Raw genomic sequence first — 13,386 nt, forward strand, 5'->3', positions numbered from 1 at the left:
ATCAGTTTCTCTGAGAAATGAAGCAAAACTGGTTAATTATATAAAATTTGGTTGTGTTTTCAATTTGATTCGTGGCAAGCTGGTATTGAGGGACTCACCTGGGCATGCCAGTGGGGATGGGAGTACTGCAGGAAGGGGAGGCACTCCCAAATTCCTGTCTCTGACCATCTGTGGGGGCACGAGGTGCCATTCTCCCTGCAGCAGCAGTGGCTTTGAAGGGCACAGCTACTGGCAATGTCCTGGGGAAGCAGCTGGGAGCAGCAAGGGGTTAATGCCAGCTCCATCTGCCCCCCTCCCTCCCTCCCTCCCTCCCTCCCCAGCCCTGATTTGCCAGTTGGGAGCTCCCTAATCCCCGGCCTTGGCCTCCAGGGCCACCGGAGCCCATTTAAACCCCTGCAAGAGCCAAAAATGCAAAAGCACTCATTTCCCTGGGCAGAAAATAAAGCAGGGCCCCCCAGCCCAGGCCAGGCCAAGCCAGGCAGGCCTGGCCCCAAATGGACTTGTTAAAGCTGGGTTTTACAATTCCAGCTCCCACGCTGCTCCTCACAATCCCAAAGTGCCCCCAGACACGGATAGAGACATGGAGAGCAGGTAAATGGGAATGGTTCCATGGGAGTGGGAAAGCAGCTGTAGCATTTGCTTATAAAACAAACTGAAAAGGCTCTCTACAGATGTTGGTAGGATTTGATTGGCAAACAATTTTCTAAAAATATCCCGTGCTCTTAATGGACAGCTGGTCAGTGGAGCAGTTAATATTCTGCTTTTCAATAAAGCAAGAAGTTTAGAAGCCCATGAAATCCCATTTATCTGCACAGGGCTATAGATTCCTGAATCACTGACTGGAAAAATAAGGGACTTGCTCGATAGGTTGGAGTGGCCCTACCAATAATGGACTTTAAATGGATACAAAACTGATTGACCTTCCCACCCTGTGATGCCACAGGCCTCTGAAACACACAGGGAAAAGAGATTTTTGTGGGCTTTTTTCCCCACAAAAGGACCAGTTAATGAAAAGGTATCAAAGCCTCCATAACATCCAAATTATAATTTGGATGCAAATCAAACAAGCAATTTAATTAAGAGCCTGCTAATTGGTACAATGCTCCTCGGCTGCAAATGCTTCAGTGTGAAAGATTTTCCTCTCTTGGGTGTTTGTTTAGACATTGCTCTGTTTCTATTTTATCTTGTGTTTCCCAGGAAATCCTTGTAGCCCAGACTCCAAAACACAATTCCAAAGATTCCCAGGAAAGAAAATGCTGGGACAATTTTCCTGATGCCACCAGCCCAAAGCCACCTGTCATTCTAATTTAAGCACTCAATGCCCTCTTGAAAAGCAGTCTACTGGAGAAAAGTCAAATAAATAAATGGAAAGTAAATAAAACTCCGAGAATACAATTTTAGGACATTTCTAAGGCATTCCAACTTTATCCCTGCAAATAAAATGGAATATTGCTATTTTTATCTACTCTGTGAGTCAATATTCAACCTGCAGAGAGAGCTTCAAAGATTTTCTACCTACTCATCAACCAATTAGTAAAAACATATATATAAATATATAAAATTCAATATTATTTCTTTTGTATGGGTAGGTTTGGTGATGTTTGGAGCTGAGAAGAGCCAAGAGCTGCCTAAGCCTGTCCCACCCAGCAGGGTAACACCACCCAGTGCCACTCTCCTGTTATCCCTAAAAGCTGTTTATTGTCAGACTGTCCATAGCAACGTGCAGGGATCAATCATTTAAGCACATTCCTGATTTCTGTCCCTGCTCCCTGTCCAAGGGAGTGGGTGGAGTCCCCATCCCTGCAGGTGCTCAGGGCAGGACTGGATGTGGCTCAGTGCTCACACCTGGGGATTGTCCCAGGATGGACTCGGTGACCCTGGAGAGCTTTTCCAGCCTCCGGGGCTCTGGGATTTGCAGGGCTCACTGATCAAACCCTGCACAAAGGCCACTCCCCGTGTTTCAGCAAACTCTTAGGGCTTTTCTGCTGCATCACAAAAGGCTGAAAGCCAAACCAGAAGCTCCTGTCTGGAGCATCTCCTGCCTTCTAAAGGGAGCCCACACAGAGCATCAAGAGCAGCTCAGCTCGCTGCTCTTACAGTGTTTTGCACAGCACAAAAACCTGTTTGCTGCAGGAGAGATTCCAACAATCCTTTCCTTCCATTATTCTGATCAAAACACGACATTCCCTGCCCACCAGGTGAGCCTCCCAGTGACCACCACGCCTGTCCTGCTCAGCAATCACACAGCCCGGGCTGTTTTTCCATCCCTGGCATGCAGCAGCCTTTGGTTGCACAGCTTTAATTTCCAGAGCAAATGGCCCACAGATGCTGTGTCAATATAGACATGAGACAAACACAGCCAGTTGCCAGTTTGGGCTCCCTGCCAAGAGATGGAATCACCACTTGTGTTAACGGGAGCCCTCTGGCAATTCCTCAGCCTGGCACCAGCCCAGCTCAGGCTGGCAGGAGTAGGAGCCACCTCAGCCCAGCTCTGCCTCCTGCTCCCCCAGCACCACCCAGGGCACCAAAAGCAGCTGAACACTGCAAGGAGAAAAGCCCAGCTGTCAGTTCAAGGCTGGAATGTCACCTCTTGCTGTTTGCCACAGCCTCCTGGCCATTCCTGGTGAAATCCTCCTTGGGATGAGCAAGGGGGGTGCCGGGCTTCAACCCCCTGCACCCAAAAATGCTTCTGATGTGTTAAAGAGGCTGGAAGAGCACTCAAATATGGGCAGCCCAAGGAGATGGGCAGCCCTCAGACATGATGGGCAGCCCCAGAGATGATGGCATCCCCCAAGATGATGGGCAGCCCCAAAGATGATGGGCAGCCCCCAGAGAGGATGGACAGCCCCCAAAGATGATGGGCAGCCCCAGAGATGATGACATCTCTCCAGAGATGATGGGCAGCCCCAGGGATGATGACATCCCCCCAGAGATGATGGGCAGCCCCAGAGATGATGGGCAGCCCCAAAGATGATGGGCAGCCCCAGAGATGATGGACAGCCCCCAGGGATGATGGGCAGCCCCAGAGATGATGACATCTCCCCAGAGATGATGGACAGCCCCCAGGGATGATGACATCCCCCCAGAGATGATGGGCAGCCCCCTGGATGGGCAGCACAGCAAGCTCCGATCGATGCCTGGCTCACATGCTTAGAGAACCAAAATCAAATGTCATTATTTGTGAGGTTCTACTTGACTTCACATCCCCGGCTCAGAAAAGGCTTTATCGATCCCTCCACGTGCGGGAGAAGGGCAATCGCAGAGCCTGACTGGAATAACCCCTCTGGCACTTCGCATTAAAACAATAGCGGCGCCTCCACGCAGCCTTTAAAGCCGCAGGAGCGCTCGAGGAATCCCACTGAAGGCTCCGAACAAGCTGACAGCACAAAGGTTGATGTTATCAGCCCCTCTCCCACAACCAAAAGGCGTTTTCCACGTTTTCCCCTTCATTATTTTTTCCCCTTCTTGCATCAGTGCTCTTGGGAGGTACAAGGGCTGTTTTGTGCTGGATGCTTTTGGTGGGAGGCAGAGAAAAGGAAATTTCCTTTCTCTTGCCGCCTCCCATTCCTGCCTCCTCTATGCAGCACTAAATTAGGAAATTCCTGAGGACTTGCTGCCTACTGTGGTAAATTTATAGAAAACACCCATTTTTTACCCATTCAGACCCCTTACTTTCAAAAAACCCCAGCATTTGACAGGTGACTGCCAGTAAAAGTCATTTCACTGTCCAAAAGGGATCTCCCCAGGTTTATTCCTCAGTTCTCCCTTTGCTCCTGCACACGTGGCAATTTTCATCACTGCTGATTTTTGCTACAAGAAAAAAGGTGAACAACAATGGAAAAGCTTGAGATCCACCAGTCCTGGAGCAGCAGGGACTCAGCCCGTGTGCAGGAGGAGATTTTCCTGCCTTTATCAAACTGTTTAAAAATACAAACACATTTTTCAAGTCAGGCTTCCTTTCATCTCCCTCTGTCCCATTTATCACTTCTTGAATGTCAGAGATGTCAAATTATGTAAACATGAGCCACCTATATAGATGGAAGGCAGGTAAACAGCTCCAAATAAGCATCCTGTGCAATCCTCAGAGAAAATGTCCCACAAAATGCTTACTCCCACTCAATTCTGTGGAGTGAGCCTTCCCTTTATGCCTTCAAGAGACCACCCCCTCAAGAATCAAGAAATCCAGTTCATCCAGCAGCAAAGGCAGCATCAAGGTATCCTCCAGCACCGAGAGAGACTACAAGACTTCCTGACAGGAGTCAGACTAGGAAAAAAAAAATTGCTTGGGGGTTAAAAAATAAACAAACAAAACCTGGGAAGAACAGAAGAGCACAATTCATCTGTGTGTCAGATGACAAGCCCTAATCCCAGGCCATAAGGCAGAGGATGCAGACCAGTAAGGGCACGTTGCTGTCATGGGACTGGAGGATGACAGCAAAGCTGCGTGCTGCCTGCACGGGATGTTTCCAGAGTCAATATTCTGAGTGCCAGATGGAGAGGAGCCTTCAGAGCCCTGTTCTGCTTTGCTAGGCTCTGCTTTCTGCAGGCTGTGTCTCCCTGGTACATTTTTATTTGTGTGTACATCCTTTATTGCTGAACCAACTCCCACCCCAGTCAAACACAGCTTTGCAGGTGAGGGGCCACGTCCTCCCTCACCCTCCTGGCCATCCCAAACAGGCCCAGGACAGGCACCAGCTCCCCATTTGCCAGGATCAGCATGAAAATGGGGTTCTGGCTGCTTTCATGAGATAATCCCGTCTGAAAGTGGAACAAAAATGTGGATTAAACCCAGGGCAATTTTACTGTATCGGTGCTTTTCCAAACAGTCAATTACCGAGGGAATTCTGAAAGTGAAAGGAGGGCTGGCTGAACCCTGTCTGTAAAAACCATGAAATATTCCCCTACCCATAAAACAAACCTCTCCAAAATGTGCAGGCAGATGTTTTGCCACATCTGGCCAACTTCAGCTCTCTTTCCAATGGATGACAGGAAAACCACATATTCCAGGTCTGAGTGGGGACCTTCACACAGGGAGTTTCATATCTGGAAGTCTCACTGGATTCACAATGAGGAAAGACCTCTAAAGATCATACAATTAACAAATCCTCATTAGCTGGAGTTCTACTGGGATGGCAAGTCAACCTTATTGAACAAACAGCCAACAGTCAGAATTCCAAATGCCACAGATGTGCATGGATTTATAGTTGTTTTTCAAATGGAATTAGCAAACAAAGTGGCCTTTTTGATTCCAGAGTCCAATATCAACACAGCTGGGAAGCCCAGTTACTGAAAGAGGGAACTGTGTTGTAAGGTGAGCTTAGAAACTCCTCCAGCAGGGCTGGGAGCTGTGGAGCTGCTCTGCATTCTGATTTATTTCTATTTTTAAACTTGCGAGGTTTGTAATTAATGGCTCGAAGACATGAGGAGAATTGGAACAAATCTCAGCCTCAGCTTCCTCTGCTGTGTTGTTAATGGCTGCTCTGGCCACTAATGTGCTCCAATTTTCCCCACATCAAGCTCATGTGATCCAAGCTGCAGGAAGGAGAGTGGATTTGTAATCGTCTCTCTGATGTACAGGATAATTGCTGACTTTTATCAGACAGCAGTTAAACAAAGACTTGGAAAGAAATAAATATTCCTTAATTGCAGCACTGCCACTGCTCACAGTGGGAGAGCCTCTGGAAGGAGTAGCTGGTCCCCATTATCACCGTTCCACACTCAGACATGTAGGAATGAGTTGAGTTCCATGCAGGGGTTTATTTATTTGCCAACTGGAAGTGTGGGTATGTGCTTTTATCACCACGGAGAGCAAGAATTCCTCTGGGAATTTGCCACCCCTGCACCCAAACACACAGACAGAGAGGAGCTCCCAGTTCCTCCCACCCAGGGAAAAGCCTCCACGGGTGATAAACAGGTTTTACTCACACACAAGACAAATAAATGATCTCATTTTATCTGCGTGGAATTAGCACTGAGACAGAGCATAAAAAACATTTCTAGAGCCAACTTTCCTTTCCTGCTTGCTCCCTGTAAAACAAGCTTTGACTCCTGAAGCATTGCAGTCTGAAAAAAGACAAACACACATTTACAGCCCTGAATGGAAATGACTCCCTTGGAGCTGACACTTCCTTCTACCCCCAGGACATCCCAGTGAAAGAATCCCTGCACTTTTATATCCACAAATGTCACCAGCACTTAGTTCTGCACCTGTGATGCCTTGAGGACCTTCCATAAGTTAAAAAAAAAAAAAAAAAAAAAAGAGAAACAAAATAAATCATACAAACAATCCCTCCCCAAGCCCAGGCTGCTGTCAGGATTGTTGAGAGCTGGGTCTCAGTGCTCTGGGTTCCTGTCTAAAGGGATCTGCAGCATGGCACACGTGTGAAGCTGCCACTCAGCAAATGCCCCAGAGTTTAGAGCCAAGAAAAGACACAAAAAGTAAAGGAAATAATAGTGCTTAACATCTAACTGTGAGGAGATCAGCCAGGAGATAAATAAAATGTTGTACATAGTGTGATGTGGGCTCAAAGAAGTGCTGATAACAGATTAAACACATTTATTTCACTGCTTTCAACCACTGCTGTATTTTCCACTGTGCCTTTCCTACAGCTTTCCTTTTAAACCATCACAAACCCAACAAACTCATCCCAGTTCCATTTCAATAGTTCAAAGGAGGTGTTTTGTGCCAGCAATTGTGACATTCGTGGTCAGTGTGGCATCAGGCTCCAGCCTTTCCCAGGATATCCTGAGCTGGGACGGACCCACAAGGATCAGGGAGTCCAACCATGGGTGAGCATCTAAAAGCTCCAAATTCAGTTCAATATTAAGGGGGATTAAGAGTTGATTAAAGGGAGCATCCCTCAGAACAACCTGGAATTTGCTCATTTTCCTCTCTCTGTCCCCGATTTCAGGGTGGGGGGTCCAGTTCCCTCAGGTTTTTTAGGAGCACAGAATAATTTAGGTTGGAATATCCTCTAAAGTCATTGAGTCCAGCTGTTCCCCCAGCACTGCCAAGGCCACCACTGATCCATGTCCCAAGTGCCACATCCACATGGCTGTTAAACAGGGGGACTGGGACTCACCACCTCCCTGGGAGGCTGTGCCAGGGCAGGACAGCCCTTTTGGGGCAGAAATATTCCTGGTACCCAACAGAAACCTGCACAGCAGCTCTGAGGAGCCCAAAGCATGGTGACATCCCCCAGTTCCCAGGGTGTCTGTCCCCAGGATCCCAGTGACTCCAGGCCAGGTCCCTGTGCCATTACCTTGCTGTGCTCCTCCCAGGAGTTGCTCCAGGTCCAGTAGTGAGCTTTGTAAAGCCCAACTCTCACTGCCATCAGCTCGTTGCCACGATAATAGAAAATGGGCCTGGAAGGAGAGTAGAGCCGCATGAGAAACACCAACAGCCTGGGCCCAGCCTCCTGATAAGGGCCACAAACCCCTTAATGGCATCCCACTTCCCATGTGGATATCAGGCAGGAACAGGCTGCCTCCTAATAGTCTCCTCTGCAAGGTTTTCAATTAACATTTCTTAAAGTGTTCATCAAGTTGAGAGCTCACACGGTGCAAGAATGAAACATTATCCAGCTTGGCTGCCAGTGATTGTTAATCCTTGAACTCTCAGCCCCTGGGATTTCCTCTGGAGCGTGGCGGTTCCAGCGTCTGACAGCTCTCAAGTGCCTGCCTGGGAGGGAAAAGGGGGATTCACAGGCTCTGGGATGCTCAGGCTCCTCTGCCCAGCTCCACAGCTCTGCCACGGAGCTGGCAGTGCCACACGGGCAGCGTGGAGCTGGCAGTGCCACACGGGCAGGGTGGCCAGGAGGACACCAGATGCCGGTGTGTTCTGGATGACATCTCTGAGAAACTCCACATGGAAAAACCTGGCAGCCAGACATGCTGTGGTTTTAATTCCTCTCCATCTTTTCCCCCCCAAACTTCACTTTGCAGCATGTAAACATGCTGCTAAAGCTGCACTTGTTCCCAGAGGTTTCCCTAATTAATAATTCATCCAGGAAATGCATCTCACTCGCTGCATCTGTGCTGTTCCCTGGGCATGCCAGCAACATTCCTGCTGGTTTTCCCAACAAAACACTCCTGGTTTTTTTGAGGGAACAGCACAGTATTTTACTGGAAGGGACTATCTGCAGGAGAAGGGTTGATTTGTTGGTGCAGCTCCTCTCTCCAGCTCTTTTGGGCTGCTGACAGGACAGGAGGGTGAAGCTGTTTGTCAGGGGGAACCTTTGTCTTTCCTTCTCAGATGCCACTCCAAAACCAAGTCACTCTGGCGATGCCACCTGGAAAAACCTGTCCCTAAATGCAAGGTGAAATTTAAATATCCCCGCATGAATGACAGGAGTGGCCCCAGAGCTCTTGTAGCCTCACAGTAACAATGAGCCTCCCTCCTTTGTCACCAAGAGCTGCCACCAGGAACAAAGGGAAAACAACTTTGTCACCAGGAACAAAGGGAAAACAACTTGGTTCCCAGGAAGAAGGGGAAGCTGCTCCCAGAAAGCCATTCCTGCATCCTTAATGCACCTGGGAGTGAAATAAAGGCAGCAAGAGAGAGCTGCCAAACTGCAGCACCTGATACAAACCAGTGCCATCAACAAAACCTCCCAAAAATATTCCAGACAACACTCCAGTCTCCTTTGCCTTGCCATCAATGGCCAATATCTGATCAGTTATTATGTGCCCTCCTGACTGAAGGTTTTAAGTTTTTCATTAAAAAAAACCACTTTTTCTGTTTCAAATGAGGATTCCAGCTTGTACTCAGTATTTTGACAGAAATTATTTATTTCCTCCCCCATTCACTTTCCTTTCACTTGAAAGAACACAAAAACTGTATCTCCTGGAAAGTTTTTGGGGAACTGTGAAAACTTTGTCCTGGTCATGTCTAGGAAAAAAAAAAAAGAAAGATAGATAAAATGAAGAAAAAAAGCCACAACGTGCTTTGAGTGACTGTTATTGTAACACAAGCAAGGGGTTGGTGACTGCACTGAAATTCCCTTTTAAAACAACAAAGAAACTTCCCAAACTTCCAGGAGATGGGCCAGGCTGTGTGTGAGGAACTTGCAAGGCTCCTGTCAGGTAACACTCAGGTGTGCTCCTTGCTTAAGAGGCACAAAAGGAAATTCACAGCACAAAGGCTCTCATCCAACAAAGAAAAGAGCTCCAAAAATGTTTTCCATGCATAAGTTTCCTTGTTATCTCCCAAAGAATATGACTGTAGTCAGAATTTCCAGGCTGCCAAATTGCCAAATTCCTCACCAAAATCCCAACTCCAAGACTTCTCTTGACCTCTGACACTTCCAATAAAATAGTTTTTTGGCCGGATTTGCTGTCAGATCTTGGTGCCTGTGCCCAAGACCTGACAGCACATAACGACTCCAGGTCTTTCACCCAAATCTATCCCTGCAGAAGCTCTCCAGGACCTTGGGAAGAGGATTTTCCTGCTGTTTCCAGGTCCTCTGCAGCAGCACAGCCTTCACCTCCCAGCTCTGCAGCAGGACAAGGACCCAGCACGCTCTGGGCAGCTTTTGCAGGGATAAATAATGGATTCTCCCCCAGCCAGGCTCCAGTTCTCAGGCTTTTATCTCCCCTCCTGCCATATGTTGTTCCAGGGATCCCTGCTAACCCTGTGACATTTTCATCTGTCCCCAGACTCCACTGTATGGCAACATGCCACATGTCAGGAATTCCCAGCTCAGCTTGTTCCAGCGGAGCAGGAGCGCAGTGGGAAGCTGCTGCTGCTGCTGCTGTGCATTCAGCTTCCATTCAACACTTGGGAGCTGGTGTTAAAAAAAACCAGCCCCAAATCTGGCATCCCTTCAGGCAGGAGCAGGGCTGGCAGCTCTGGGATAATCACTGACCTGTCAATTAGCTTGCCCTGCAGGATGACAGGTAAAAGGTCGATGCCATCAATCTGTCTGTCACTGGGAGGCTGCAGACCCGCCAGGGAGAGGCTGGTGCTGAACAGATCCATCACACTGCCCAGCTGATGGCTGACCTGCAACCAAAAAAATCAACAGAAACACATCTGCAAAGAGCCCTTCAGGAAAATCCGTATGGAAACAGGTTTTCCCTCAAAGCTCCCTGAAAACCTCTCCCTTCACACTGCTGCAGTCACCAGTAAACTCCTCTGAAAACAATAAAGCAAAGGAAACAATCCCAATTTCTCCATTTCCAGGGAGACTTTGCATTTTGATTTTTTTTTTCCATTTTCCTCTCCCTCTCCTCACTCCTGTGTATCCCTTTTCCAGGAGTGTGTTGTCACAGGGCTCAACTTAATTTAGCAAATTCCAGCTCATTTGCGGATTGAAAAATCAGCACTTACACCAAGGGAAAAAAAAGTCCTTGATTTGTTCCCTTCTCCAGGTCATCTCTGGAGTCCAGAATACCCTGAGAGAGTTCCCAGAAAGCACAGGGATAGATGGATAATAACAAAAAGAGCCTGATGACTTCATCTGCAAACCATTTCCAACAATTCAAGAACTGTAAAGTTGTGGTATTTTTAGTCCATATTTTAATAAGGGAGAAAAACATCTGGGTTTGGCTTCAATGGAGATGTACAAGGGTTTTTTCCCCTCCTTCCTTACTTGGAAGCCATACTCATCTCTATGCTCTTAATTATTTATATTTTAAAACCCTGCAAAGTCTGTTCTGCCTGATTCTTTGTGAGTCTTTGCTCCCTCCCCGTTGTTGCAGGGTGTTTAATTAGTCAGTGACACACTCAGTTAAAGCAGATGCTGGCAGATCAGGAGCACCAGGAGGCACCAGCACAAGATGTGACAAGAAAAGAGCATTTTCAGCAACAGCACTTGTTGGGAAACAAGAAACCATTGGATACAACCCCACAGCTGTGAGCAGCAAAGCACTTTCTGACTAAAATCCAAGTCCAATCCCAACAGAACAATATTGGGACTATCAAAGACCTTTTACCTCTGATTCCTTCTACTCACAAACAGACCCCCAGCCTCTAAGCTGACACAAATTATTTAAATGCAACAAATGATGACACGATAAATTAATTTTTATGAGATGCTGGCTCAAAAATATAGGGGAAAAAAAGGATCCTAAACCTTGTATTAAGAGGCTGGGCTGAACAAAGTGAACACAAAGAAAGAATTAAGAAAATTAAAAAAAAAAAAGAACTGGAGAAAGCAACATGCAGGGGCCTAATTACAAGTTTAACATTACAATATCACATTACTTGATTACAGTAATTTCAATTTTTAATGGCTTTCATTCATCAGGAGGTGTTGGCAGGAACACATCTTATTAAAGCTGCATGCAAGAATTCTGCCACAATTCCTTGGGAGGAAACAAAGTGCAAAGCTTGAAGCACCAGAGGAAAGCTGGCTGTGGAGATCCTTGGGAAAGCAGCTGGATCAGCTGAGGTCCTGGGCCCTCAGTTTGGGATTTATCCATGGCCAGAGCCTGGGAAAGGTCCTGCTCAGCCTAGCCTTGGGGGCAGGCACAAAGGGAGATGTTTCCCAGAGAAGCTGTGGTTGCCCCAGCTCTGGAAGTGCTCAAGGCCAGCTTGGATGGGGTTTGGAGAACATTTATTCTTTATTTTAGCGCAGCCTTTTCCTCTCCTTAAAATTATTTTAATCATGCAGTCCCACCTCCTGGCTCCAGCAGGGCAATCCCAGAGCACAGGACAGTGTCCAGGCAGGTCTGGGATGTTCCTCTGGGCACATGGGGAAGCTCTGCCTCATGTCCAGGTGGAACTCCATGAGATCAGTTCCTGCCCATCCCTCCTGTGCCATGGCTGGGCCCTGGGAGCAGAGCCTGGGCCCTGGGCTGTCCCCTCCCTGCCCAGGGACATGCCTGAGGTCCCTCTGAGCCCTGTCCTGTCCTGTCCCTGCACAAGGACATGGCTGAGGTCCCTCTGAGCCCTGTCCTGTCCCTGCACAGGGACATGGCTGAGGTCCCTCTGAGCCCTGTCCTGTCCCTGCACAGGGACATGGCTGAGGTCCCTCTGAGCCCTGTCCTGTCCCCTCCCTGCACAAGGACATGGCTGAGGTCTCTGTGATCCCTGTCCCTGCACAGGGACATGGCTGAGGTCCCTCTGGCCCTGTCCCCAGGGCTGAAGCTGAGGCCATGAACATCTCCCAGCCCTGGGGGCTCCTCCCAGGCTCATTCCCACCTGCAGAGCCGCAGAAGGAGCAGCTCCAACCCCTCCTGCTCCTCCCACCCAGCCCAGGAGCCAGCCCCTGCCTGAGCCCTTTTGTAATCAGAGCTCTCACAATTTCTCCATCTAATCCAAAAATCACTTTTCCTGTTGTGGCTCCGTCCCAGCGCCTCAATCTTTTGATAAGAGGCAATTGCTGACCCCGGGCTCGTGCCTTTAATGTCACCTCATTTATCCAGAGCGTGGGGACAATCCTGGGGGGCCACCAGGCTCCCCTTGTCCTGGCCCTTATTATCCAGCACCAGATGTAGATGACTCTCTTTAATCATCCAATTACGTTTCTGGTCTCAGACAACATTTTTGCCGTGAAGCAGAGAAAACTTCTTAAGGAAATTAAATGCCCATGCCACAGCCACTTGGATTTATCTGTGCTCTGCAGCACCACATTGAAGAAGGAAAAAGGAAAAAAAAAAAAAAGGTTAATGTTCATATAAATCTTTGAAGTGTTTTCAGAGAAAAAATAAAAAAAATACCATTTTTCTCCTGTCAACAGGGCTCTTTCATTCTAGTTGCATTTCCCTTTTATTTATTTCTTTTTTTTTTTTTTCAAGAAAAGAAAAAGAAAAATCCAGAGAGGGCAACAGCCCAGAGAAAATAAATAATATATAAATGGAGGGAGATCAGATATTGCTGTATCAGTGAGGAACAGCCGGTATTACGCACGTAAGGACGGATTTTTTTCCCCCCTCCTTCCCCCCCCTTCTTTTTAATAAACTCTCAGTATCCACACAACGTCTTTAAGAAAATGAAATCCTTTTGCTGTGGGCCACGGCGCTGGAAGAAATAGTCCCCAGTGCTGTTATCAGTGCTTTCAAGCTTTAACTCTGAATCAAAGGCGACAATTAATAAAGTCGCCCCCGCCAGGAATGGAAAGGAGGAAAGCTAAATATTTGAAACTGGGTGAACAAATGTCAGGGTGTTTTTAAATAAAATCCTTTTACAGTTATCACAGCGAGCAGACCTGATATCCCTGTCTAATTCAATTTCAATTTGCGCCCCATGGGAGATAGGGAAGAAAAGGTTGCAATGCTGTCTTTGGGTTGATATGTTCTTTTCTCCTTCAGGAAGCAGGCACGAGAGAGGAAGGGGAGGAGGGCGAGGGGAGAGAGGAGGAGGATTCAAATACCAATAGAATATGATTTTTTTTTTTCCAGCTGGATCCTTCCAGAAGGCAGATGTGATGTGGGGAATGTTGA

At 47.7% G+C, this 13,386-nt stretch overlaps 1 protein-coding gene across 6 annotated transcripts in view; it reads right to left on the reverse strand.

Annotated features, from left to right (window-relative positions):
* The window catches only part of GALNS (galactosamine (N-acetyl)-6-sulfatase), a 42,031-nt gene that overhangs the window by 14,779 nt on the left and 13,866 nt on the right, over positions 1 to 13,386 (reverse strand). For 5 of the 6 annotated variants that reach the window (XM_085589972.1, XM_085589969.1, XM_085589968.1 and 2 more), the window contains 3 exons: positions 9,867 to 10,003; positions 7,263 to 7,365; positions 99 to 251 (listed from right to left, as the gene is read on the reverse strand). In XM_085589972.1, the coding sequence (XP_085446098.1) occupies positions 99 to 251; positions 7,263 to 7,365; positions 9,867 to 10,003 (393 nt within the window). The remainder of the gene's footprint in view (positions 1 to 98; positions 252 to 7,262; positions 7,366 to 9,866; positions 10,004 to 13,386) is intronic. The other variant, XM_085589970.1, reaches the window with a different exon arrangement.

Source organism: Lonchura striata, chromosome 11, assembly GCF_050655825.1.
Source record: "Lonchura striata isolate lonStrDom1 chromosome 11, ASM5065582v1, whole genome shotgun sequence".
NCBI lineage: Eukaryota > Metazoa > Chordata > Aves > Passeriformes > Estrildidae > Lonchura > Lonchura striata.